Source organism: Hesperophylax consimilis, chromosome 3 (genome assembly GCF_061612785.1).
Source record: "Hesperophylax consimilis isolate HC1 chromosome 3, BYU_Hcon_1.0, whole genome shotgun sequence".
NCBI lineage: Eukaryota > Metazoa > Arthropoda > Insecta > Trichoptera > Limnephilidae > Hesperophylax > Hesperophylax consimilis.
The window spans coordinates 26,925,249-26,941,481 of record NC_142838.1 but is presented as its reverse complement, the minus strand read 5'-3'; the positions used below and the strand labels follow the sequence as shown (position 1 = coordinate 26,941,481).

At 33.2% G+C, this 16,233-nt stretch overlaps 1 protein-coding gene across 2 annotated transcripts in view; it reads right to left on the bottom strand.

Moving 5' to 3' along the window:
• Nucleotides 1–4,108, bottom strand: part of CAH1 (carbonic anhydrase 1) — a 66,552-nt gene extending 62,444 nt beyond the window's left edge. Inside the window, exon 1 of one of the 2 annotated variants that reach the window (XM_089649927.1) lies at nt 3,873–4,108. In XM_089649927.1, coding sequence (XP_089506053.1) covers nt 3,873–3,906 — 34 coding nt within the window. In that variant the 5' untranslated portion in view covers nt 3,907–4,108. Of the gene's footprint in view, nt 1–2,660; nt 3,481–3,872 lie in introns of those variants that run through there. The other variant, XM_089649933.1, reaches the window with a different exon arrangement.
• Between the last annotated feature and the right edge of the window lie 12,125 nt (nt 4,109–16,233).

Genomic DNA, 16,233 nt, shown 5'->3' with positions numbered 1-16,233 from the left:
AATAAAAAAAAAATCTTTTTAAATAAAAAATAGTATCAAATCATTTTAAAAAAATAGTTACCAATGAAGATTGTATTGAGTAGATATGGGTAATATTAATGAAAAATATATATTACAATTAAATATAATATCGTTTAAAGTAGTCGAGTTGAAAAAATCCCAAATCATTCAAATGAATGCTGGTTAAGATAGGGATAAAATATAAACTTGTCATTTTATTCAACATTTATTTATATATGTTTTTTAGCTCAAGAAAATTGTAACAATATCGATTAGCTAGGTATAATCAACATTGAAATTGCTTTAATGTATCTTATCAGAGCGATAGACAGGTTAACTCCGTACATAAAACATGTACACACCAGCACATGTACACGCACAGTGGTTACGTACCCCAGTTGCATTAACATGTATGTAATATAGATTAGTGTGTGTGGCGAGTGTTAGACGAGTGCTCGCCCCGCCATCAGCTATCACCCATCGGGCCCAGTGACACTGGGTTAGACAGACATACGGGTACAATAATTATTATTGTTCACTTATCAATCTACCTAACACATACACGCAACTCTTACATGTGTTGGTTACACCGCAAAAGTTATAAAAACGGCATCTTTCCCTTTTTCGAGTTTTTTTTTCGAACACTTTAATGAATTTTTCAAAGCTCCATAGCTCGTGATGGAAACGATATTTGCAGCTGAAAGGTATTTAATGTGTTGGTTTATAAATTTTAGACCCCAAAATCTGTGAAAGTTTCATGGCTTTACACACACAGTATTTCATATTGGAAACATATCTACCACTGTTGTAACTTCTTTCCCTTTCTCGTGAAGGCAATGGTTGTTAACAGAAATAGCTTTAAAGGAGCTCTCCTTCACAGATCCAGAATTCAGTGTCAACAATGTGAGTGAATTGAATCGAATTCTGACAATGTTTCTCTTTTTCCATCTGCTTCCTCCCCCACTCCCCTTAGTCACACAACATACTCCATAATGAGTTTAGTATTTAGATGTAGCTCCACTGACTGTCTGCCAACAGTTGGGACTCTTGTGCGATACTCACATAAGAATTGCATACAGATATCATTTATTCGAGAGAGCATTGCACTCTTTCATTTGCATTTTTGTAAATTTCTTTTAATTCAAACTTCTGGTTAATCGCGTACGGAGAATTCAGTCGTCACTTCCAAAATAGGAATGTAATTATTATTGTAATCGCATCGTTGGGCATTATGGTAGAATTATGGATTGAAGTGGCAGTTCGTTCTGGCCAAGAAATACACGAATTAATGTTGATAATATATCGTTCAAACCTTTATGATAAGATTGGGAATGTCGCAATAATAATAAAGCATTTATATAGCGCAGTTTAGTGTCATTTATTTCAAGTGCGCTTTAAAGGCTAGGTGTATCTAGATGACGTTTTCATACCTTCACACAGACAAAACATATTTATCCTTATTTGGCTATTATTTTAAGGATTTTTTTTTGTTTTGTTCGGAGACAGTGCAACTGAGCATTCTTATTTGGGGGATGTTGTGCCGCTGAAAGAGGAATGTTGGGAAGAACCTGGCTGTTCATATCAGATCTGCACATACAAAGCTAAAGCTACAAGAATTTTAATGGTTTATTCACATGTGTATTCTCCACCCTTATTTAATTTCCAAATAACCCATGTAAATTAAAATTAATATTTATTTGTTTAGGCCGGGTGTCGAACCCGCCTCGTCTAGTTACAGCATCAAAGAGCTTACGCTCAGTTATGGAATAGTCTTAATTATTTTTGTCGAATTAAAAATGTTCTTCGTCAAAATTTTTGGACCCACGACTGAACAAATTTAATGTTGCGCCCACAAAAACAAGCACGGCAATAAATCTGCGGTCCTCGGACCATGAAGAGACAACATGTTTTTAGCGCTCGTCGGGAAACGAGCCCGCGACCACATTATGCCATTATACCAAGCGCTGAATCACTTCACTTTGCATTTTCAGCGTAGCGTCGTCACCAAATAGACTAACTAACTAGGTAATTAACCTTCACACAATTTCTACGAAGGGGTAGGCAGAGAGGATAAACCGCCACCAACTCTGTCCTGGCACACATTCTTGTGTCATTAACATTCATATTCATTCGTCTCACACATACTATTTTTTATTGTGGCTCTTGACATGGCCCGACTCAAGTATTTGGTTGACTTGATCGTGCCAGGTTTGTCTCGAATTATAAAAATATAGGGTAAAACCAAATAAATGTACCTATATAAATAATGCGAAATATGGAAAATTAGTTTTTATCGATACTTTTATAAATTTATGATTTTGGGTGACATTTTATTCTCTTTCTGTCTTTAGCACTTTCATGATTGTGTCTCAAAATAAACTCTTAAAAATATATCAGATATTCCTTAAAAATATAGTTTTGAATGGTATTCTATCCTCTAAGTCTATATACACCATCAGGCAAGTGCAAATTAGAGAAAACTCTTGTTTTCAGGGATTCAGTTTTTAATTTCAGGGATTTTTCAGCGCTTTTCAGAAAACGGGCGTCCCGACGTTTCCTTCTTTCCTGATACTTTTATTTTAATTTTCAAACTGTTTTATTAATGTAAACACTTTAAACCATTTTTTTTATTAAACTAATGTAAGAAATAACGTAATTACGTTTATTATTGTGACTTAGCCAACATTGTCAAGCCTGACGACTTTTGCGGCTGTCGTAGAATCATGATCACACTGGCAAATGTAAATTATTCGTTACGATGTAACAAGCGTTTAAACAATGTGACGCTCACAGATCTTTCATTGCACAAGAGTCACTGTAATGAAGCAGATTGCCGAGCAATTTTTTACTTAAACTTTTTATATCCGCACAGCATTAGGTAGGTAGCGAGTGACGATTAAATTGGTGGAGGCACGCGAACACCACGCCAACAGGGCAGTGTAAGCACAGCACATCTCTGCGAAAAGTATTATATGGAGTTATATTATTTTATTTTCGCAAAGCGTCGATGCTTGTGCAACGTCGCATTGGCGGAGTGCGAAGTTACCTCCGACGGTATTGCCAGCGACGAGGAATTTTCTATAGCCGCGAGAGTGTACTGGTAGAATTTCTCGTGAACAGCGTGCAAATCCGCAAACGACCACCACCAACGAGGCGTTCCAATCGCTCAATTTCCAAATCTCAAGCCTCCACCACACAACACAACAACACACACTGTCTCAATAAACAAACCAGTTGTTGCCGGCTGAGCATCGGCACAATCCAAATTACGAAAATCACAGCCAAACGGCAACTTTTCACTCAGGTGTCTAAACTATCCTCTAAGCAACAAGTAGTCCCCTTTCTACTTGATGGCATATTCTATCGAGGAGTTCACTCTTTATTGAATGCCGTTCCTCACACACACCATCACACTTGTCAAAGGCCTGTTTTGGGACACGCAGCACTCATACCACACCACCACCTCACACACAGGAACTTGTCGACTCTTGTAAGCTTGTAGCTCATGTTGAAGCACGCATACCATGAGAAACACTCACACCGACCCAATATCGCCCGAGGCTTATCGCGGAGTATGAACGGCAAGACGAAGAAAGGGATGGATTGAGAATAATTTTTGATTCCATACAAATCTGCATATTGCCATACGTGGCTTAAAATGCAATAAAAAAATACCACAATGCAACCATTTCCATCTGCACAACTTGCAGCCCAATTGAATAAATTTAGAATAAAATAATCAAAAATATTTAATTTCCAATAAAAATATTTTTAAGATTAATATTTTGTTTTTTGATAACAGATAACTTCCTACCCCTTCTGTGTTGGGCGTTAAAAGATTTTTTGAAAGCGTTTAAAAGAAAGTAACTTACCATTAGCGGTTGTGTATCCCCATTCGGCATCCATGTTGATGAGAACTTTCGCGTTTCCCCCGAACTAAAAATCCAAAATATAACGCTGTAACGAGAGTATGCGTAAGTCAGTAAAGTTATAATTCGCTGAGCCCAAGAGTCGGTGGATATTACTAAGTATTTGTGATAATATCGAGTCACCAGCGCGAGCAAGTGTTGAGTATTTTCCGTAGGACGTTTGGGCGATCACTGTTGCTGCGAGTAAACTGTTAACAAGTTTACCGCCTGTACTCCCTCTTCCATCTCTGGTGGATTGGCGAACATGGGCGCCTCGAAAAATTCCCCCTCCATAACTCCGGCAAACCTACAAAATTCACCCTAACACCGTTCTACTGACAAATAATCCGCTAAACTCACCCAAACACGTACAAAACACACCGCAGCACTCTCGAAATAACTAAATTCTAACCAAAAATTCGATATTCAAATCGTAAATTTTACAATTACGAAGCGCCTTTGTTAACGTCCTTATGCCGCACTGAATAATGTAGCTTGCGCTAGTTCAGTGGTCTCTTTCTCGCACAATACGCTTATCTGTTGTAAAAATGAGACAGCTTGCGTTTGTTGGGGTAATCTTTTTTATCAATGTCAGTCATTCGCTTGTTGATGTTTACGCTTTTGGGACTGATTATTGCAGAGTTGTGGCGGGTAATTCGAATATGGAAATCGTTTAAAATGGCCGCACTCGAATGATCATAGGTATATTATTACTGCGAACGAGATTTTTTCATGAATTTGCGGCGAACCGAAACGAAAACAGCAAAGTTATGCATTAAAAGACGTAAGCAAAAGGCAATTTGATGCCAATTTTAAGGAAATGTGGTTTATTTCATTCTGTTTCCTGGGAAAAGATCAATGAAAATGAATCATAGTCACATGCTTTTGATAGCATCATAAGTACCTTAACCGTGACATGATGTAAATATTAATGAGTCTTTCAGTAAACATTAATTTAACGTGGGTATATTTTATAATCTTACCATTATAGATATGTTTTAGGTTATGATTATTCATATTGTTATCAGTTAGCATGCTTTGGCATTACATAAATAATAATGACAATTCACTTTACTACTTACTAGAACTTCCTGCTGTTTTGGGAGTATATTTTATTATTTCAGACAGGCGGATAAAATAATAAAATATTTCAAATACGCAGGTCACGTGGCCGTGAAAGGACGAAGGAGGCTTTCAGGAAAGAGATATCGACGTTAGGGTAGACCGCATTTGGTTATGTAACATTTTGTTGTTTTTTTTGTGTTTTTTATTTTTTTTGTTTTTGCTAGATCAATCCCGATAAGTTATAAAACGCATTGTAGGACGAGAGGATCTTATAACTTACATAGGTGGGAGTGAATAGGAACTATTTTACTTTGGTATTTTTATATCAAAATTATAAGTTTTAAATCGAAACAAAAAAAAATAATAATCAAAATTATAAGTTTCACGTACAAAAATATAAAAAGGGAGGTTAAGTAGAACTAAAAGATAAAAGTTAAGTGGAAAAAAAGGAAACAGACAGAGACACATAAGTACAATTCTTTGAAGGCATATTCTTTTAAATGCTTACTTTAAATGTTTGTATATGCTGGCTGTTTTTATGCATTTCTGGAAGATAGTTATAGAGTGTGTAGGCAATATAGTTAATAGATTTTATCCCATATTTTGTAGTTTGTGTTAAAGGAATATGTTTAGATTATTTTTTTTAATTAACGTTACATGGTATGTGGTTTATTTTCAATTTTATTATTTTAACTTATGATAAAAATTTTCTAATTAATGAAAACAAAAACACAGATTTTTATAGCGTTGTTTTAGAGAATTATAACCTTAAGGCGCATTATTAAAATAAAAAACATGTCAAAGCTAAATTATAAATTAGCTCAAAAACAAATAAGTTTTTTAGCCACTGGAGCGATTTTCGGCAAATTATGCCAGGTTTGCGAAATCGTTTTGAGCGATCACTTGTCATAATGTGCTATATTTATAGAACCTAATAATATGGGATAAAAAGCGAAATCTAGGTGGACTCATTGGCTTTAAACCGCAGTCAGCAATTGATACGTTTTCATATTAATATTTTGAAGAATGTTATTAATTAAATAATATGATACAACCAATCGAATAGAAATACACAGCTTACATATTATTTTTCCACTGCCGAACACGATTCTAATAATCAGGTTTAAAAAAATGTTTTTAGATAAATGTTTGATTGTGGGTACCTAATCATAACACTAAATTAGGCGATGCACTACGTAGTGTAATATTTTAAATCGAGCCATTATGAATAACACAACTTACGTAGATGGCGATAAGGTTTAAATTCCCGCTTAACACCATACGCCTGTTTTGATTTATGCAAGAAAAAAACATGGCCAAAAAGTGCCTTTTATTTTATTTTGTAGATGTTCACTGTTCAGGCATAAAGATTTATTTTTTTTCCGATCATTTTATAAATAACTTAATTTGCCACATTATACAATAAAATCATAACCGAAAATGAGTTTGTAAGTAGGAGATTTTGAACTTTAAAGCGGTTTTGAAAAGCCTTATACATTATTTTTTTCTGGGCTTATAAAAAAACTTATCTAAAAAATACTGGATTATTTCAAAGGCCAAGATGTTTTCTACTCGCAGTATTTAATTAAAGCATCTGAAACATTTCCAGGCGACCAAATTTTCAAACCAAAAACACATGATTTTGAATTACTACGTAGTGCATCGCCTTAATTGAGACTTTAGTCGATTCTCCAGCGTCTAAATGTTTTCAAAACATCGCACAAAACGGAAACATTGGCCACGGAAAATAAGAACATTGTGACCTCGCCCCAATGTTTCATGTTAGCACAAACATTTTTTTGGTTCTATGTTTGTGGGAATAAAAGGAGAGCCGCCTTTAGATTCTACGCCGGATTCGGTAAACAGAACGTGAAACTTTCCGTGAAAATTTTCGGACCCTGTTAGGGTGGAATATTTTTATTTTTCAAAATATCGTATAGATACACCGTTTATGCTGATTTTTGGGGTGCCATTATGTACAGATCGACCATCAATCAGGGGCATAACTATTATAAGAATTGGAAAATCATTACTTCCTAAGTTCCTCTTTTGACCACCTCGTTCGTTTCTTAAGATGGTGTTACCTATTTTGATCACACATATAGGTCCATAGATCTGTAATACTATCGGCCGTGAGAATCTTTAAAAGATTGTATTATACATGCATTTAATAAGAAAGAAGGCTCTTACCACCCACTTGACATACCAATGACAAGGTGATAATGACTCGGCTATTAACACAAATAACGTCACTTATTTTCTATAAATAGATTTGTCATGTTGCTGTTCCATATTATATGCTTAAACAATTAATTAATGCGGAACATAATGTAATTATACCGATGCAGGCCACGACAGGGAGATACAGTTTCTTGCCGTCCGTACCTTTTGGTAGGGTTAATTTATGAATCACACAACAATAATACTCAGTAATCATTGTGCAATTGTTACATTTACTTTCCGCAAGATGGGGTTAAATTACTTGACTATTTTCTGATGTTAATATTTTTTGCTACGATAATTTAGAAAGATTTGATTCAAAAAAAATTTGATTCAAATTTATACTTTAATTTTTTTATTAGCTCCGCACAGGAGGCTCTGGGGAAAATGTTATTATGTTTTGGTAATTGTTTACTTTATAAATGCATCCAAGTGTGTAGGTAGTTTAGCTCCCAATTAAATTAAAAATGTAACTAGATTAAGCATATTTAAAGAAATATGTAAATATTATGTACGTAATACGTATTATGAAAAATTAGCAAAGTGTTTATTAAAATTAAGTGGAACTATTTTAAGAATTATAAATAAAAACAAATAAGTTCAATAAATAGGTGGGAACCTAAAATAAATGATTATTAATTTATTTAGATTTTTTCTGAAGTAGGGTAAAGTAAACTGCAGTTGTTCTCATAGTAACGCCGTCATACAGTACCTATATACCTAATACCTACTTACGTGCGATGATCCATATAATTACCTACAGTGACGGGTGACGTGGTTTTTGTTCTGTTCACACCTTGTTGGAGAGGGGTTCGTAGTAAATATGATGATTCTTGTGCTTCATTATTATTTTATTTTACACAAACGGACAAAATTTAACAATGCCCTAAAGATAGTGGGCCTTACTTATAAACTTGTTTTAAATATTACACAACTGATAAATACGTGAAGGGTGATGTGCTTTCATATTCGTACTTATGGAATTCTATATCGTAAAATTATTAAGTTCTACACGGAGTACCTACACGGAGAAAAATAAGTATTGCGAATTTATTATAAATCTCTTCAAATTATTGGTAATCCAGTTAAAAACGGGATTGCAGACCATTTCCTAATAAATTAAAAAAAAAATACGAATGTATTATCACGATATCGGAACACGTGTTGCATATTGCCTTATAATATTATTTTTTTTATGAACACGTGTTCCGACATCTTGATAATACATTAGGAAGAATATAAATTCATTCGTTGAAATCTCGTGTTTATCCGGATTGCGAATAATTTGAAGGGATTCTTAATAAGTTAACAATATTCAATATTAGTCATTTTCTCCATATACTTAATTCAAATCGTGATTGAATAAAATAAACGATTTATTTTCTTGTACTTACTTATTTCTTTCAGACATGATTATGATTATAGATAACGCCGCACAGTGCGCTGAAAATCGCCTTTAAGTCGCCTTGAAGTATGTCAATAATTATCTTTAATCGCCTTGAAGTATGTCAAAAAATTACAAATAAATAGTAGTAAATCTGTGTGTAAGGATAGAATGGCTCATTTTTAATGTCAGTGCCATACAATTTTTTCTTAAAAAATTGATAACTCCTTCATTTGTACACGCAATTACTTCGTACGAAATTTTATAGCATAGTAATGATCAGCAGAATCCATTTCTAGCCAAAAAAATACCCTTGAAAATTCAAGTCTCTATGTCTATGAAAGGCGATTTTCAGCCCACTGTGCGCCGTGGGTTAATAAATCTATGAAATCTACGACAATTAAAAATTACTGATGCACCCTTAGTTACGTACCTACTTGAATTTATACTTGAACCACAAGAAACAGATTTTAGCGTTCAAACATATTCTAAATACTTTATAAAGTTTATCATTTTTATAAAACTTTTAGAAACCTTGATGGGATGACGCTCTGAGATTTCAAGATAGGTCATTTTATAATTTATTTTTATCCATTTGCGGTTGGCACGTACAAAAATAACTGTTACGAAGTGCTAAAATAATATTCTGAAGTAAACACAACGTTTCCCCACGAGGCGTTACATACTGTATACTACACATTACATATATATGTACGAGCATTGCATTTTCTATTGACACAATAAATTTATGAGCAGATAATCAATTGACAATTATTTCACATTTTTGATTAATTCTTTTTAGATTAAACATAACTTATTCGCAGTATGTGGGTGCTTAAAAAAATATGATGCACGTGAACGGTTTGTACACTTGTGAATAAAAGCAATCAATGTTTACATGACTCGAGTAATAGGTAAATAATTCAAAAGAGATACAAAATAGTTGAATAATATACAGGAAAGAAAACGGAGATATTAAAGAAAATAGCCGAATATAATAAATACAAACGAATATAAAAATAATACTTGCAAAAAATTAGTAGAAGAGAATAGGAATTAGTATATAATACGAAATAAATACTGCAAAATAAAACAATGACAATAATGGGGACGATAAATGCAACGCAAATTATATTGCCCATATATAAGAAAGATATATATCAAGCATCTCTGATGTACCAGGCGGTCCAACTTTACAACAAAATCCCAAATGAAATTACTGAGATTGAAAATATGTTTCAAAGGGAATTAGGAAAGTATGTCTAACTCAAATATTGATGTTTTTGTTTGTGATTGAATATGTTTAGATTTTAAATGTTTAAATTATGTTCGCCAAATAATTATTAGCACACACGACAATGGGAGCTAACTTAAGATTAATAAATAAAATAAAATATTTCACAATGGAAAATGAAAGTTGTAGGTATATCATTTTATTTATATTAACTAACTAATTAAATTTTTAAAATGTTTGTACAAAAATATGCATATAAATAAAATATACATATCTATATGGGACGTGTGGGATTGCACTAACCTCCACACATCCTGAATTTTTTTTTCCGACTTTATGTCCGTGTTAAATCTTCCCCACAGGAAAAACTAAACCCTTCCACACACTTTTCCACAAATGATCATCTAGTTAATCCACATTCTATAAGCATAATAAATACAAAACAATACAAGAACAACACGTCAACTCACCAGAGATCAAATGGGAAAATGATTCACCGACTCCAGATATTTTCATATCAGAGGGTTCGGCTCGGTAGAACTCATAACTGGACCTATAAATCCTACTGATCCCTCAATAAAAATATTTAATAAATCATGTATTTAAAATGACTGATTTTTGCATTTTTATGCATAAATTTTTTGACAGATCTAATACGCCTAAATCTTGAATGAGAGAGCTAGGTATAATGCCAGTAGCCGATTTTTTTTTTAATTTCATTCCGATTTTATGTCCGGGTTAAATCTTCCCCATAGGCAAAACTAAACCCTTCCACACACTTTTCCACAAATGATTATCTAGTCAATTCACATTATGCAAATGCATTATATAAGCATGATAAATAAATAAACAATACAAGAACAACACGTCAACTCACCAGAGATCAAATGGGAAAATAATTCACCGACTCCAGATATTTTCATATCAGAGGGTTCGGCTCGATACAACTCCTAACTGGACCTATAAATCCTACTGATCCGTCAATGTAAATATTTAAAAAATCTTTCGTAATCCTACATGTAAAATTTAAAATGACTGATTTTTGCATTTTTATATATAAATCCTTTGACAGATCTAATACGTCTAAATTTTGAATGAGCTAGGTATAATTTTAATTCGGCTACTGGCCGAATTAAAATTAAAATGATTATTATTATTATTCAATAACCATCACGCCGTTTCCCCGCAGGCGTAGGCAGAGAGGACGGACCGCCAAACAACTCGGTCTTGGCCCACACTCCTTTCCTCATTCACATTCATACATCGTCTCATGCATACTCTTCTATTATTCTGACTTTTGACATATGGCCCGACACAAGTATCTGATTCACTGGATCTTGCCATTTCTTCCTTACTAGGTATATTTTCATCAGTAGGTACCTAGTGGAATAATTGTTTTAAACATTATAATATTAACGTATTATCAAAAATGTCAGCATGTTCAAACTTATCGTGTTTAAGTCGATACATTTGCGACAGAGGGCTAAAATATGCGATATTATTTTTGATGTGTATGATGTGAATGTGTTATGACGTTTCTAACAATAAGAAAGGGAACTTTTATTTGAATACTGCTAAGTCATAAAGTAGTATTGCGTTGATGTTTATTATTTATGGAGACATTTAATAAATCATTTTCAGTATATCATCCTGTGGAATTAACATAATTAATGAGAAAATTATATCAAAGATTTTATTGATTTTATTTGACGTGGTATTTGCTCTTTCCCTCTCTCCATTTCATAAAAATAAAGACAGCATTCTGAAATTTTTTGCAACAATGGAAATCATTTATCATCAAAAACATCATTGTAGTAGTCCTGGCTCTTTTTTATAAAATTACTTTTAATCAAACTTTACTATCAGGCTTCGAAGATTTTCAGCAAACCATGGGGATCTTTTTATATGGAGCAGATAATAGACTTGGCATCGCGTCTTCTTGCAGTACATGCTTAGCTGTGCAATTGAGGCGCCGCTATTATATACGTACCTACATATTGGATTTGAAAAAGGATATTCGAGTTAGTTAGTTTGTCTTTTGACCGCCTGCTTCTTCTAGTACCATATCCTTTCCATCGTGGATCTATCTATCATCATGGATCGTGGCAATCTTCACCCCAGCAGGCTACATCTTACCAGTAACGCAGACTGCAAAGTTACTTTCACTCTCTTATTTTTATAGCTGGTACATTTCCAATATTATTCTTGGTAATTCGGCGATAAAGCCCTCTACCCAGACACACTGTATAATAATACTGTAAAGGACACGATTTCAGAATAAGTTTGCATGAGGTACTCAAAATAATCAAATTAGGTGGGGGAGAGGTGGTTAGAGAATTACAGAGAGAAAAATTCCCCAGAATATTTTCGTATCCTGGGGGTAGGGTTGGCCTAAAATGTCGCATACACGAAATGTAGTAATGAAGTTCGAATACACAAATACCCTACCACCTCGCCAACTCATCAACTCACCACCCCAAAACAATAGGTACCTAGTACAAAACTTTTTTTTTTTACAAAAAAAAAGAGTTGTGAGGTAGCGGAACATTTACGTTTTTGTATGAAACATTTGTAGTGCGTCTTGTACGTGGTACACAACACTACTGCACAGTACAGAAAGAGATGTAACAGGTAACTCTCGGTAGCAGGACCATACACATCGTGACATGTAACAATAATACAGGGTTTTCCAATAAGATGTGTTATTTTGGTATTCAGTCGTAAAAGATCAATGGTTTCGTTGCTTATGTGGCACGTAGCGCCGTCTTGTTGAAAGTAAACGCTGTCCAGATCAATACCATCCAATTCCGGCCATAAAAAAATCATTAATAATCTCTCGATAGCGCAATCCATTCATCATAACTGTTGCTCCAGCCTCATTTTCGAAAAAGTAAGGTCCAATGACTCCCGCCGGACCATAAACCGCACCAAAGAGTCACACGTTGAGGATAGAGAGGCTTTTCAACCATGACTCTTGGGTTTTCCGAGCCCCAGATGCGACAATTTTGTTTGTTGACAAAGCCACCGAGGTAGAAATGGGCCTCATCACTCAAGATAATTTGCATTTGATTCACTCAAGTGAATTTTAATAATTTCAATGCGTTGTTGAAGCGTGTATCGTTCCATTTTTGTTCATGGCGTAGTTTCTACTTGTCAAATGTTAAAAAATGACAGCTTCAAAAGTAACATCTACCGAAATAGCGGGCTATTTAAAATAACACCTCTTATTGGAAAACCCTGTAGTTAGGAATATCGCCTTCTTTAATGTTCGAGGGTAACCGTTAAAGAATGGTAAATCTGTTCAAATGATAATATGATAATGGGAATAGGTAGGTACGTATGCATCGGCTCGAACATGACAAGGGTCAGGTCTGGAAAGTACCTACATACTTACTTCGATCGTACCCGTTACCTTTCTAGTACAATAAGTCAGGTATTTTTCCACACGAAGGGTAGAAAGCTCCTTCCCTTCGTACGGAAAAATACCATACAAAACTCATGACACTCTTTCGAAGACCAAATAACTAAATGAGTAGGGGTAATTTTATAATAATATTAATAGTTCTAGTAAGTAGGAATCTAAGAAACTTACTAAAATATGCATTTATTTTATCAATAAAAAAATGAAATTCTTCTTCATAATTCTACATACTCATACATTCAAGACTTTTATTTTTTAATGAATATTTATTTTTTATTTGACTCTTACTCGGGTAGGTAGGTACCCGTTTTTTTTTATTGAAATCATTTTGATTGTTATAATATTATTATTTGAAGATTTAAATAATAAATATTTTAACTCGCTCAAAATATTTGCTTGTTCCACTTAACAAACCGCGTTCATCTTTTATTGGAATGCCAAAATATCGCATTTAAAACCAGTTTCATTTTCAGCGAATAAAATTCAGTGGCTTCAAAAGGCGGTTTGTTGCCGCCAAAACTCGTTCGTCCAAAATCCGAATAAAAAATAATAATAATAATGAATTGACAAATATTACACACTAGTGACATCTATGAATCATTTGAATGGTTCTGTTCTATTATTTAAGTAAAATGAATGAAACCTGTTTTACCGTAATGGTTTGCTTCAATGAACAATAATAATAAGTGAAATCTGGAGCCCCCATCGACCAAGTACCAGATGAAGAGTGGCTTTAAAAAATGTGTTTAAATTAATATTACTAATTATAATTAATAAAATCAAATTGGTACTACATAACAACGAATATTATAAAATAAAATTCCAAAAACACTGCTCTTTTCGATGGCATACTGGGTATTTAAAAAACAAACACAAAAATCGATGTGATATTGAAACGGTTAAGAAACGAACCATTACATTTGGGGTAATTTTGATTGCAAATGACATCCTACTTTATTTGTTATCAAATGAACCCCAAAATAACATATCTTAAATAGTTCACGCAATAAAACACAGATGGCACCGACAAAAAACTTCATCGTTTTATTACCCGTTTTACAGAAAATACAATGCCTGTGATTAAAAAAAGTTGTCAAAGTCAAATAAATTTACGAACATTCTTTGGTATATTTTAGAAAATATATTTGTTTAGTTTGAGGTGTGTACACAAATAATTATTATCCTAAAAAATGTCATAAATAAATTTAAAAAAAAAAAAAAATGAAAAATACATGCATTGTAAAATGTACATTGATTCACATTTTTAGGTGGTATTCAATGTCTAATAATAAGAAAGACCTATCTAAAAAAATGAATCTTAAAACTTTATAAAAATTTATTGATAATCACAAATGTTTACAAAATATGTATATATAATAAATACTAGGTCTTCACCAAACACTTTCAAATCGTCATTATTTTAGCATACACAAAACGCATACATCTGATAAGATAAAAATTAATAGTAGAAAAAATGCAGGGTGCCAACATGAACCTCAAAAATCCCTGGACAGAGCATTGGTACGATTTTGTATGAATGACATTGAAGCCAAAACTAGGGTGAGGAGAAATTGCCTGGCAGCTGGCAGCCATCTTGTATGACAAACTTTTGAAATGATTTGTATGCAAAGTGGTATTATTGAAACTATTTTAACTTTATTTTCATATTTTTAAAGCAATTATGTGTAATTTTTATGACAATTGATAAGTCTTATGATTTTCTTTAGCTAAACAGAAAATAGGATACATTATTTAAAAAAATTAAGCAGGTTTGGCATTATTCATATATCTTCCCCCTAACCCCGCGGCTTCAAATTTATCTCGAATAGTTTCGTCTTGGTATATTATTAGGTCCATGGGTGTTAAAGTCGTTTAAAATGGCTACACCAAGATGGTTCTAAGCTTTTATTGTATTATCTTTTGTTCAAGGATAATAGAGTTCCTACCTATAGCTTAACACTGTGATCAATATGTTCACATTATGTACAAATGAGGCGTGTTGAAACAAAGACAGCAATCTCCACTTCTTTTCATTTTGAGTAAAATGCAATAAATGTTTTTTTTTTGTATTTTTCCAATACCTTATGTATCACACCAGCTGTTCACACTTTGTATGGGGTGGCGGTTTTAAATATCATATTTCTGGGTCTCTGATTGGCTCAAACAAAAACTGCTGTTTTTGTTCCGTAACCTGAAGGAAATCGCCATGTTTGTTGTGGAACTAAATATTAAAATTCAAAAATGTATGGAATATTGTCGTTTATGCTCCGAAACCTTTGCAGCAGTCGATAGTATTTTTGATTCTCTATCCATCGCCATATCAACTCATTTTACACCAATGGTGAAGATTGCTGTCTTTGTTTCAACACGCCTCAAATGTTCATGGTCCATAAATTAATAGCACGATGATCAAAAACAATGTACACACTATTTTCAGATATGTATTTCCAGAATGTTCAGTGTTCAGAAATTAGTATTACTTTCTGAAAGTTGAAAATTCCATATTCATTTTCAAAGATAAATATATAATAATAAATCTAAGGTAAATAATAAATAAATTTAATACACGAGGATATAATTTTTTACTACTTTGCAAGCGAGATAATTATTGCATCATTGCATGGAAGCATGATTTTTAGTTCCTTTTTTGCGAAATGCACACTTAAAAATAAATTATTATATCTTATACTGCAACTTAAAAAAAACATAAAAATTAACTTTTCAAGCATCAATTTGTATCATTTGAATGCTCTCAAATATTATATAAAAACTGGTGTTGCCATGGTAACGAAAAAATTCCACTTATAAATCGACCCCTTGGAATTTGGAATTACAAAGTTCGATTTGACAATGTTATGTGAAAACTATCTCTAAATTAGCTACCCTTTCAGCTCTAGAGCTCATTATCGCATAACGTTAGTTGTGTCAGATGAAACCTTGTTATAGCAGTCATCGAAATTTCTAGATTATTTTATTCAAACGTTGTCATTAACCAGAAGTA